Source organism: Poecilia latipinna, unplaced genomic scaffold (genome assembly GCF_001443285.1).
Source record: "Poecilia latipinna isolate Pla-1442-1.1 unplaced genomic scaffold, P_latipinna-1.0 Scaffold405, whole genome shotgun sequence".
Taxonomy (NCBI): Eukaryota; Metazoa; Chordata; class Actinopteri; order Cyprinodontiformes; family Poeciliidae; genus Poecilia; species Poecilia latipinna.
Window position 1 is genome coordinate 416,117 of NW_015113021.1, and position 12,965 is coordinate 429,081.

Sequence of the window (12,965 nt, forward strand, 5' to 3'; positions counted from 1 at the left end):
AGAAAGCTGGTGTGTTGTGTTTGCTTTCCCAAACATGGCCGTGTGCAACATGACTCAGCATCTGATCCACATACAGAAAACAGATCCAGAAGGGGTGGTTCATCCAGCAGTGAAGATCTAAATGATCTGGAAAGAGTTTCTCCTAGAAATTGTTATAAACAATCCATACTCATGGACTATAACATCTAACATTTTAAATTAGTCCTGCTGCTGGACATGGTTGTTTTTGGGGATATTTTAGCAATTTCTTTGACTGTTTCATGGTCTGACCCTGGGTTGGATTTTCTGTGATGTTCCCTTCTGCACTGATTGGCTACTTCTCAACTCTTCTCACATTGATGAGCCTCAAAAGCGACTTCTTGAAGGTCTTTGCTGATGTTTTGCAGCAAACCCACCCAAACATTTGGCCCCAACTGCTGATGATGAATTAATCATCTCCAGTTTTTTAGCTGCACTTGGCTGTAACTTTAACTCTTAGATCATGTTGGTGTTGGCGTCACTCTTGTACGTTGTAAAAGTACGTTGTAACTTAGTTTCAATATGCAGGCTTTATTTTTTTTTTAAATTTGGTAATTTTTACTTCTAGTTTGGTGAAAGCTTCAAAATCATTAAGGAAATACCAACAGTTTTTTTTGCTATAGTTTCCTGCTTGAACCTGCGGATCAGTAAAGCTGGTCCACAGGTGCAGCAGACCTGTGGGCCATCGGCGTGTATCGCATCATTTGTGTGTGCATTGGCCTCTAATACATTTGTAGCACTACCAGAGGTGGAAATCCTCCCCAGGGAGCCTCTAAGCAGCCAGCTGTAAAGTGACTTTAATCCCCAATGCTTGTTGCAAGGTGGAATCGGTGCAGGGATGCAATCGTTACATAAACGGGCTCTGACTGGACTGCTTCACCATTATGTTTTATTATTATGCAACTTCCTGTTTACTGTTAACTCATCTGAGGTTTTGCGGTATTCAGGAGTTGATTTCAGATAATTTTATTACTCATTAAACTCTGTTTGCTGTAAATAAACTCAGAGATGGTAAACCTTGCTCTTCCTGTGAACGCTGCGAGAGGAAAATTTCTGCTGGGTCTGTTTGTTTGTGCGCCTCACACTGCCAGGTCCAGCCACAAAGTCATATGATTGCATCCATAATGTTTATGTCTTCCTGCTTCCTGTTTGGGCATGGACATAGATAAGGGATTCCAACCTATGTGTGTGCATTCATCCTGGCCATATTTAATGTTTTAATTACAGATCAAGAGCATAACATAGTGTCTGAACTCTGAAATACTTTGATTTTGGCTGTGTGGAAACACATTTGTGCTTATTTAAAATATGTTTTTGAGTGATTGTGAGTGTTTATTAGGGAGTTAGCATCTGTCTGATTCTCTTTAAACGTCCCGTCTCCCTCTGGGACAGCTCGCATCCTGTTGTCACCATAGTGATGATTTTATCACCCCCGCCATGTGCTCTGTCCCAGACACAGTCACGCATCCATAATAGTAAATTAGAGCTCCAAAAACAACAACAACAGTGGCAGGAGGGGCGGTTTATAATGTCAGACCAAAGCTGGTTAACGCTGTCCTCATGTCTGGATAAAGGTTAACAACGAAAGACGAGTGAAGACCCAGAGGTTGTGTTGACAAGCCAGAATTTAAGAAGATGGCCAAAATGGGAAAGTGCCATCTTGGTAGGTCACCAGTAAACAGCGCTACGTAGGAGCAGCTTTACAACCAGCATTGCCGGAGCTTAACTTTAACTAGTGCAGCGTCTAGCAGTAGCACAGCTTGTAAAAATCGTCAACAAGTCATCCGTGTTTGATGAGAGAAGGAGGAGGATAATGATGTTAAATCCAAGGTGTTCTTGCAGCACATCAGAGAGTTATGAAAGGCATCCGTTTAGAGAGTATTATATTGAACACTTCTCATATAAAATCAGTTTATAACTCCTGCTTGGACTAGAAGAAATCGTAATTTATTCTGATCTTCACAAACTTGTGTTTTTATTTGTGTGCCGATTACAACGTTCCCTTTGTTCAAGATTTTAGATTTAAATATTCTGCAGAAAATGATGACCACTTGTACTTTGCCACAGTCACATCTCATTACTGTTAATATTAAAACCTTTATCTAAAATTTGTCTAAAGATTAACCCGACCAAAACCAGTGGGCTATTGGGGCCCAAAGGAAAGAAATATCACAGTTTTTTCCTTTAGCTTGTGGATTTTTCCAGTCAGTTGTTTTATAACATAATAAATTATAATGATGCAAGAAATAATTTGTACAACCAAATAAGGCTGGAGAAAAGCCTTTATTTTTGTCATGTAATGAATTTGGTGGGAATTCTCATCATATTCCAACAAGGAAGTTGCTATAAACCTCAAACCTATTGTTTTAGCAGTTTTTATATATATATATATATATATAATGACCCGTTTTTAATCATTAGATGTAAAGTCTTAACAAAGTGCATGTTGTCTGTTCTCAGGCTCCATTTGAAGCCAGCAGGAAAAGAGAGGAAAAAAGTGGGGAGGAAGTCCAGGCAGAGGAAAACCGGATCCGTCAGATCTGTGTATGTTCAGCGTTCTTTACACATTTTATCTCAGTTTGAAGCTTCACCTTGTTTTTTTTCTTAAAGCAGTCTGGGTTTTCTGGATGCTCTCAGGCTTAGTGAAAGTGTTTCGATTAGAGAAAACTGGGTTATCTGGGCTGCGCTTTTACTGAAGGACAATTTGTTTTACAGCCACAGCAACAGTCAAGGTCTCACTCACACACACACACACACATCGCCATAATCCACGGATAAACTCCTTAGTCACGGTTATCAACTCAGTATTTAGCCAGTAGTTGGCCAATATGTGCTGTCTGGAGCTGTGAGACACACTGTTGTATAATCCCTGATACAGTTTGGGAATTTAATAACTATTAACTCCTGGAGGATAAAAGATTTAGCGCTCCTTTCCTCTGTAGTGTTTTTCATCTGCTTCCCCTTCACTTTATTGTCAGTCATTTCCGGACCCTTGGGGCCAGAGGTGGCTCCGTTTGGGTGTGATGTCCCCCAGCACCCATCCATCACTCAGAAAAGGCTTTATTCACACTTTGGCAGGGGTGAAATCTGTGTAATCTGCTCCCAAATGCCACTTCTTCTGTCCATGCCAGCGGCAGGCGTGGTCACCGGGACGCGAACAAAGATGGGTCCTCTCTGCCTCATTAAGTAAGTTCATTAAAGCCGCCGGCCTCCTGGGGACGACTGAGGCAGAACCAGCTCCAGTTAATGGGCCGACTGACGCAGGCAACTTTCTCAGACTTAGACTCTGGAGAGCGAAGGATCAGGGCATCTAGAGGTGGAACCGTAAGAAGTGAAAGGCAACAAGGCGATCATAGCCATGGTAACAGACGGAGAGACAGACAGACAGACAGAGGAGCGAGTTTGTCAGCCTCTAAAGAAACATTATCTCGCATTAGTCACACATCTCCCACGCACTACATTGTGGGGGTTTGTCTCGGACAGGCAGTGTGCGTGTTCAAACAAGCCCTGCATTTCATTTTTAGAAAGTGCATCACTATTATCTAGACTAAAATATCCCAGTAATTACCTTACACATTTGTCACACACTTTTGTTCCTGGCCAACAAGATCTGCAGTCCCGTTCTGTGTTCATTTAGGATTCTTAAATGGGGTCAGTTTATTCTCGTCAAAGATGGACCTGTGATGGTAAAATAAAACGGTCAGCTTGTCGTCCAAATCAAAATTTTTTAAAAGTCAGTTATTTTCTTTTCCCCAGTGGCAGCTGATCCACAGGGGAAACGAGTTGTCCTCCTGTCCTGTTATGAAATAATATGTCATCATCTAATCTACTGTATTTCATCATATAATTCATTATAATGTAGCAAATGTTTACATTTTATTATACAACATGCCTCCCCCCACGTCAATGATTGTATTGTGTTATGTTGTATTTTATACTGTTTTGTATCAAAATATTTTGCTTTAAATCACAACTTATAATATATTCATAATTTACGACATCTCATTGATCATGTCACATCTTCTCATATTCTTATATTTTATCATAACAAACCGCATCGCATTGTGTGGCAGCATATTGTGTTTAAAATAACACAATAATCATACATGTTCACATCATATACTCTATCATATTTGATCACACTGTACCAAATTTTCACATAGCAAAATGTGTCACATTATATTAAATTTCATGGATTATATTGACTTGCGCTGCATTGTGTTTTATCAACTACATACTTATATGCATGTTAAATGTGTATTGTATCCAAATGTTTTTTACTTAAGATTACTAAAGCACTCTGGGATTTCTCTTTATTTGTATTAACTCTGAGTCTAACCATTGTGGTTTTTGCATCTCTTTTTCATCCAGAACCCATGATCCTCTGATTCCTCCCTCCACATCTTCTCCTCCTCCACCTCCTCCTCCCACCACTCTACCTCCTCCTCCTCCTCCTCCTTCCTCCTCACTGAAGCCTCGGTGCCGCATGTACAGTTCTCAGATGAAGGAGCTCTCCGCGAGGTAGGCGTTCATTATGTTTGATTCAAAACACAATTATTCACACCACTAATGTGATTAATTAAAATTAATTCTAATTCTAAATCAATCCAGCAAAGGAAACAATACTCTTATTAGGCTGAAATTTAGAAAGCTGCATGACGAAAAAAAACAAAAAAAACAACTGTTTATGAGTCTAGTGTATTATTTGTGCTTTTTCCAGAACCCATGCTCCTGTGATTCTTCCTTCCATGCCCCCACCGCCTCCATCTCTTCGTCCCACCACCCTAAGCCCCTCTCTGCCTCCGTCCCCGACACCTCGGTGCCGCCCCTGCAGAGGAAGGAAGTGGGCCCTGGATGAAACGTCGTGTCAGTGCAGATGCACCCTCAAAGCCAAGAACTGCAGCCGAAAAGGCCAGACTCTCAACTCCCATCGCTGCAAGTCAGTTCATATGAATGGCACAAACAAATCTGGACAGCACAAATACACAGATGGGTATAGAGGATCAGAGATACATTAATAGAGTGGTTACTAGGAAAGTTGAAGGAAAATGATCCATGGGTTTCCAAATGTTTTTACAATGAAGTCAGGAAGGTGTGACATCTATAGACTCTTCCTTGCAAAAATACTCAGGTTTAGTCAGGTTGGACAGCAGTTATCAAGCTGGACTTAGATCTGGACTTTGACTGTGTTCATGTAACACATGAATATGTTTTAAACTAAACCAGGAATGTGAAACTCCAGTCTTTGAGAGTCCTGCAACTTTTAAATGTGTCCCTGGTCCAACACACCCGAACCAAATGGATGAAATACCTCCTCAGTTTTAGTTTCCTGCTGAAGATCCAGTTATTTGATTCAGGCTTTCTGAAGCAGAGACACATCTGAAAGGCCCTCAGGAGTTTGACTCATGTGGTCTGAGCCCTTCTACAGTTCCTGTGGCTATAAATATTGAAGGGGGTATTATCTTATTTATACAGTACATTTAAGGCAACTGAAGTGAGCAAAGTCCTTCACAAATCCACCAAAGAGCAGAAAACATTGAATGTAAACATTAAAAGAAGTGAAAGAGTGATTCTTATAGTTTTTGATTTACGTACCAGTTTACAGGTGGGACATAAGTTTTAAATTGGGTCTCGTCTAACCAGAGCCGCTCTTCTTCATGTTTGTTAACTTCCCCTCCTGACTCGTGTTTAACTGGAAACAGGACGTCCTGATGCTGCCTTTTAAACAACTGCTTTCTTCTTTCCACACTTCTAGAAAGGCCAGATGTGTGACGTTTATGACGAATAACTAATAATTGTGGGTCTGTGCAGCTTCTCCAGCTTTTCCATGGGCCTTTAGCTGCTTTTCTGACATAATGCTCTCTTTCTCCTGCTTGTTGGTTTTTCTGAACTTCCATACTTGTCCTAGTTTTGGATGAATAAACAATAAAATATTGTTTTATTTTGTATGTGCAAAAATGCATGAAAACCCTTCATCAGTTTCCTTTCACTGTGCAAATATTTGTTACTTTGCTTTAGTCTGTCACAGAAAATGCGAAGTTGCAACATGAAAAGATTCAAAGGGTTTGAATAGATTTGTAAATGCAATCACCTAGAGCTTCAGAGTATGTACAACAGCCTTCCTTTAGTCCTAAAAGAAGATATTTGATAAGCTTGATAAGTGAATTTCCATTGTCCAGGATCAATCAAAACACCTTTATTGCTGACACTTTCCTCTCTGTTGTTTGTTGTTTCAGGTGCGAAGCGACAAGGACTTGATCCGTCCAGCCACTTCCTTCATATCCCACCAAATATCTTTATCTCCATCACCTGCTCTGAGCATCTGTGCCATGGACAGCACAGATGGTCGGGCGACCAGTATCAACCAGAAGGATGTATTAGTAGAAGCACACACTAGAACCTGTACTCGTGCATCATTACACCCTAAATGTGCCGTAGATCTGTATGTGTGCAAGCTTATTTTCCACCTCGTCGCTTCTGTGGCAAAGCTTCGTGTGTGTGTGTGTGTGTGTGTGTGTGTGTGCGTGTGTGTGCGTGTTTATGCACATTCTGTGTCACTTGAGTGAAGGATGAAGGCCCTAGGACTCTCTCTGCTAAGTTGTTTTTTTTTTTTTGTTGGAGACTGGATTGCAACTTAACTGCACAAGAGACCAGACTGGCTGGGCCAAAGTGTCCTTCATGTTGATGTTTCGGTGGAAGGAAAACTGCACACTGAGACGGATTCCAGGTTTATATCAAGAGGATTTGAGAAGCAGCAGCAGCAGCAGCGTGTTATCAGTGGACATATGTACTTTGAGGCGCACCAGAAGGATACGGGGCATGTTCATGAGCAGGCACCCCGGTGTCTCTGGACCTAACAGAGAGGATGAATGCTGGGACGGGGGGTATCTGTGTGGTCTGCTCACTGAAAGACACAGATGGGTTATCCCTGCAACCGCTCACTCTCACTCAAAGCGTATGACCATGGGCTGGCTCTCCAAGCCTCTTTCCGGCATTTGTTTAATTTTGAGCCCTTTGTGTTTGTCTCTCTTCAGCTCCTCAATTGAAAGGAGCCGCTTTGCCTCTCTTTGCCTCTCTTTTCGGCAGTGAGGAGAATGGCAATAATGAGGCCTGGCGGTTCTCCACTGCTTCACTCACAGAAACATTCACACTTATAATACCAGGAACACAGACGTCAAGCTAAATGCAGACATTGACGCTGCTGCGGCGGCACACATGCATCTGTATCTACACACATACATGCAATGTGAAACGAATGCTAGTAGCCATAAGCCATTTGTGCAAATATATGTCAGTGGTTTCTCTGCAATTTTACTGCAAAGTAAGCATGTATATAGAGAGAGTATTTTATAACATGCCACTCTTTTATATTTTATTATAATTCTGCCAGGTTGATTGCAGAGGTAATGGAGAGTATATATTGCGGGAAGTGTCTCTGTTTTGCTTGTGTTCATCTTTAATCCGCCTGCATAACGACTCACGCTGGGTGGCCTGCTGGTTCGATGCCCAAATGTATTGAATTTAAACAGAGAGGTCTCACACGAGTCACAAATGGGAGACTCTATAGATTTACAAAGTGTAATTCAAACAATCAGTGGGGTGGTGTTGTGTGCAGCACACAGAAACCAAGCAAATAGCCGTCCCCGGTGCAGTGAAAGGAAAACATAGCTATTGTTGTTGCATGTTAGAGCCCGGATGCAGGGAGTGTTTCTCACCCAAAGCATAACTTGTTTATATTCAGGCTGAATCTCACGGTTTTACTCAGTGTTACTTTATGACCGCTCGGCTACAGAGTCGGGAAACAAAGATTTACTTCCCGAGCAGCTTGTCAGTCAGTCGGTGTGTGGAGCTGAAGAAGTGGCAGGTCAGAGAGTTTAAAGTCTGTTTTTTTTCCCCCTTCAACTCCCATTCAGAGCTTGTCTGCTGTGCCAAATTTGACTGAGAACATTTTAGCCGTGACGTATTAGGGCTTGGGGTTAGAAAACTGCTCAACAATAGCTTGGAAACGCCGCGATTCACGGCTCAGTGTTCATACAGTCCCGCTGATTGAAGAATGGTCACCCAGAAACAAGCTACCATCCACAGTGTGAATTATTTATGTGTCGGCACTGAAGCAGCAGAACTTTGTTTGGGTGGCTGCTGTGATAAGCTTTGTATTTATACTCTCCTCAGATGAGATTATGTTTTTTTTTTTGTATTTCCATGCTCATTGTTCAGTGTTTATTGCTGTCAATCAATGCTTCAATCACTACCTCTCTATTAAATATATAATGTATATATACCATAGCAATGGCAGAGTATTAGAGCATTATTGTTACTTCCTCTGCGTTGAATGAGTTAATGATGCATTTGGCAATAAGGAGAGTCTCTGGTGTTGAGACGGATTATTACTGTTTTAAAGGAAGAGGCTGAACTGGTCCTCTGAGTGCAGAGGCGAAGGTTTCCTAGTGCTTCGTTATATTTTCACCATCCAATTTTGGCTTTACAGGTGCATCCCAGTGAGTTAGAATAGATTTTAAAAGCTGATTTATTTCAGTACTTCAACTCAAAAATGGAAAAATATGTATTATATAGATTTATTACACACAGAGTGATATAATTAAAATATTTTTCCTGTTAATGTTGATCATTGTGGGTGATTATGGCTTAATGTATTGAAACAGGATACTTAATAGAGAACTCCATTGCTAGTTCTCTATAAACCCACAAAATGTCATTGCTGAAGAAGCTGCCTGCTCAGAGTGCAGTATCCAAACACATTTTTTCCTTTCACTAAACTTTCCATCATGGAATACAGCTCTGCTAACTGGCAGCTTAACTTACAATTATCTTTTGCGACTTCCCCTTCTTATGGAGAGTGTCTGTGTTTTTCTCTCAGTAAATCAGAACTTTATGGACTGTACAGTATGTGGACTCAACACTTGGTTGGTTTTAGAGCATGAAGTTTTCTAAAACTTCCCAGGGATTGACTGCACTGACTTAGACTTGATAAAATAGAGTGGACCAACACCAGCAGATGACGTGGTGTTGGTCCACCATGTCATCTGCTGTACAAATTTCACTCTGGACTTCAAGCAACAAGGATTTTGTGCCACTCCACCCTTCCCACAAATTTTGGGACCTTCATATCCAAATAAAATACCCTATCCCTATCACTCATGCACTTCTATCTACCAAACTTTGTCCTTCCGCTCACCTTTCCATTATTTTGTCATTTCGCCGGGTCAGACCCTGTCGGAATGGGCCTGTTCTCTCATATCGAAGGTGTCCTTGTAACTTTCCACATATACCTTCAGTGTCACTTGACAAACAGAGCATAGTCTGAAAAGTTGTTTGTTTCTTATACAAACATAAGCATGATTAAATATATGTATATAATGAACACCTATTGCATTAACTTCAAACATATCCTTCATTTGTTACACTTAAAAAAACATCTAGAAACAACACTTATATGGTCAAATTGTGTAATGATGCTTTATTTATGATACTGCTTGCACACTCACTCCAACCACCTTTCTTCCTTTCACTAAACTTTCCATTGATATGTTTGGATTTAGCTCCGTTAATCACCAACCTATTTTGCCATTGCCTTTTGCGATGTATCGTTTTTGTGGAGCATGTCAGCTTATGTCTCTCAAGTCAGCAATTCATAACATAATATCCCATTAAAAAAAATATTTTTTGACCTTATGTGATATTTTGATATTCTCTGAAACAAAATTTGGGTTTTCATTAGCAGTAAGCCATATTCATCAACATTAACAAGAACAAAAACTTGAAATCACTCTAGTGAATTCATGTAAAATCTGAGTTTTTTTTATTTTTTTTATTGAACTACAGAATAAATGAAGTACTTGATTTTCTTATTTACTGAGATGCATCTGTGTTTAGGATAACTTTGGGGAAAGTTACACGGGAAGATACAAGTCTTTTTTTTCTTAGAGAAAAACTGAAAAACTCGAGGGAATAACTACTATCAGAGACTCTTCACGTTTTAGATACAGGATCACATAAAATGAGCTTTAAACCCTCGAGTTCGTTAGTTTTGTATTTTCACCTGAAAAGTCCCTAAGTAATCGACCTATTGAGCCTTAGGCCATAGTGATTAACTTTGGGGTCTATGGCGAAGAGACACTTGAAACAGTTCAGAAAACCCTCCTTGTTCCCATCACCAGGCCAGAGTGGGATCTTTCTGCTTCTGCTTCATCAGCGTAAATAACGACCTCATAATGATGAGTCTGAGGAAGCTTAAAAGCTTAAATCTCCTTTTAAGCTCTTTCTGCAAAAGAAACTCTGCATATATTTTCCTCTTATTAGCTGCAGCCTCATCAACCTGACTTTTTTCCCCCTCAATTTAAACAGATGGTCCTGGTGCTCGGACCTCCAAGGTTGAAGAGGTTAAAGGTCTCAGTTAGGCAGATTAGGTTACTTTTGGGTAGAGCCAGGCTAGTTTAGCCCTGTTTCTTTATCTTAATGCTAAACCCAACCACCCAGTTCATGAACCAAAACACATAAACAGAATATACATGGATTATGGTATCAATCCTCTTGTTTTACTCTTGGGAATGGAGTGTTTTTTTGTGATATCACTTGCAGTCTTTCCTGTTTGGATATTAATAATTTTTATAAGCATTTAACACTTTGTGTTTTAAGATTAATATTTAAATAAACAAACAAATGTTAGAGGGAAACCAATGAGTATTTGGACCGCAGTACAGATTGCACTTGTGATGGAGATTGCAGAGCACATATTGTAAGATCGATTCATGATACAGCAAGAAATAAAATCTACTTTGAGGACCAAAAGAAACGAAATCACACATTCACTTGTGATGTAGAAAAGTATTTATAACCGTTAGACTTTTTCACATTTGGCCACAATAACCACACGAGGTTCAATGTATTTTATTTGTATATATATATATTCTTATTTTTTAATGACAGACACAAAACACTAACTAGCGCATAATTGCAAAGTGGAAGGGAAAGTATACAGCAGTAGTCACAGCTGCTTTGGTCTGAATTTTTTTTATTTTCAAATTTTGCCACGGAGTCTCAATTGGATATGTTTGTACTTTGACTGGGCCATCCTAACACGAATATATTTTTATCTAACCCATCCCTTTGTATTTCTGGTTGTGCTTTCTGGGGATTTTTTTCTGTCAGTAGTTGTAATGCTCTCCATTGTGTTTAGATAGACTGCCATCTCTTAGTAGGTGATGTGTATCATTTACCTTTCACTTTACAGTTATGTAGGACTTTGTGTTGGACTGTCACACAAAATCTCAATACAATACATTTTAGCTCGGAGCTGCAATGCGTTGCTTCACAAAATATCAAAGAGTTCAAGGTGCACTCTGTATATTATGTGTTATGCACATTTTCACCAAGCGTTCTGTTTTAATGCATGAAATCTGATCAGTTTGTCAGGAAACTTTCATTCTGCAAACATCTGGATTTATCTGTCCTGCCTCTTCATGCAGATTTAAAGTGTGGACATGTTTGTATCTCTTAGATGTCCTTCTCCTGTGTGAACTTCCAACATCAATGTGCTATGTACTGTTAAGGTAACTCTCTCCAGCTTCCAGTGTCTGAATAAACTCTAGTTATCCCCTACTGAACTCTGTAACATCCTATAACCTGTCATATCCGTACTGTGTATGACATAGTGGATACTTTAGAGACATATCTGTAACTTCATTTTAGGTGTCCATTACAACAAATCTCTACTCTGCAAAGACTTTGTACTGCTGTAGCCTATGTAGAGACAAGAAAGCAACACTCTTTTTTTGCTGCTACACCATTTGTGCCCTTTTATGATGTCTTTGTAGAAAACGATGCAGGTTTATGTTGTATTAACTTGTAAGTTAATTGGTTCATTGTCCTCATTAAAAGTGTACTCTGCGTCCTTGAATATATCCAGAATTATACCAGAATACAACCATAATGTTACAGATGTTATTAAAGGAAATGTCTTATTTTTCATATGTGCTCTGGTTCTCTTCCTGCTCTCCTCTGTTCCTTTGTTTCTTTTGTTTTTTAATCTCTCGTTGGACCGTAATGAAAGGTAAACAGATGCTTTTCATTATGCTGCCACCCTGGGAGTTGGACACTGAGAGAAAGTGCGTATGCGCTGTGACGCAGTGTTGTGAGACATAATATTGTTGCTGCGCCTCCTCTCGTCTGTGCTGCTGAGTCAGAAGTACAAACGTGTGCAAGCCCTCACTATTTATTTACTCAGACTCATGTGAGGCCTCAGATTTGAGTTTTATTATCCTTAATATGCATCTGAGTCAGTTTACTTGTGCCACTGTGGGAACAATGTCCAATACTGGCGAAACTCTAACAGACCTATTTTTTTCTCCGGTGTTTATGTTGGGTCTGTGCCGCAGAACTAGTCAAAATTTGTTCTCCTGCTTCTTGCTTAGGCCTTGTTAGCATTTTACTATAAATTAATGATGCGGTGAAATAACATATGTTCAACACTGTGTAAAAAAATTCAAACTGCCTCTAGTTTATTTTAAGTTAAGGCCAAAATTATTCATATTCCTGATAGATTTAGGTCTATCCATCCTTCCATCCATTGTCTCTTCTCTATGCAGGGTCACCTGGAGTCTAATGCTGATCTGTAAGAACGAGGTTAAATCCTGCACAGGTTGGCAGTGCAACACGGAGCAACAAAAAACACAAGACAAGCAATCAGGCACACACACGTAGGAGGAATCTAGAAAGACCAATGATCTGCGATAGGAACCGGATTACCTGTAGAGAACCAGCTCGCGCAAACTCCATGCAGAAAGACCTCAGGCTGGGATTCCCAGGTTTAAATGAGTCTTTTTATTTTATGGCAATGTTTCTTTCTGACTAATTTTAAGGTTTTGGTGCAGCCCATCCAGAGTCCTGAATTGAATCTGATAGAGAATGTGTGAAGGGAGCTAAAGATT

At 40.0% G+C, this 12,965-nt stretch overlaps 1 protein-coding gene across 2 annotated transcripts in view; it reads left to right on the plus strand.

The window, feature by feature from the left end:
* vegfba (vascular endothelial growth factor Ba) overlaps positions 1–12,006 on the plus strand; it is a 27,445-nt gene extending 15,439 nt beyond the window's left edge. The window contains exons 6-9 of one of the 2 annotated variants that reach the window (XM_015037440.1): positions 2,479–2,562; positions 4,390–4,539; positions 4,739–4,957; positions 6,255–12,006. In XM_015037440.1, the coding sequence (XP_014892926.1) occupies positions 2,479–2,562; positions 4,390–4,539; positions 4,739–4,957; positions 6,255–6,276 (475 nt within the window). In that variant the 3' untranslated portion in view covers positions 6,277–12,006. The remainder of the gene's footprint in view (positions 1–2,478; positions 2,563–4,389; positions 4,540–4,738; positions 4,958–6,254) is intronic. The other variant, XM_015037441.1, reaches the window with a different exon arrangement.
* Positions 12,007–12,965: the final 959 nt, after the last annotated feature.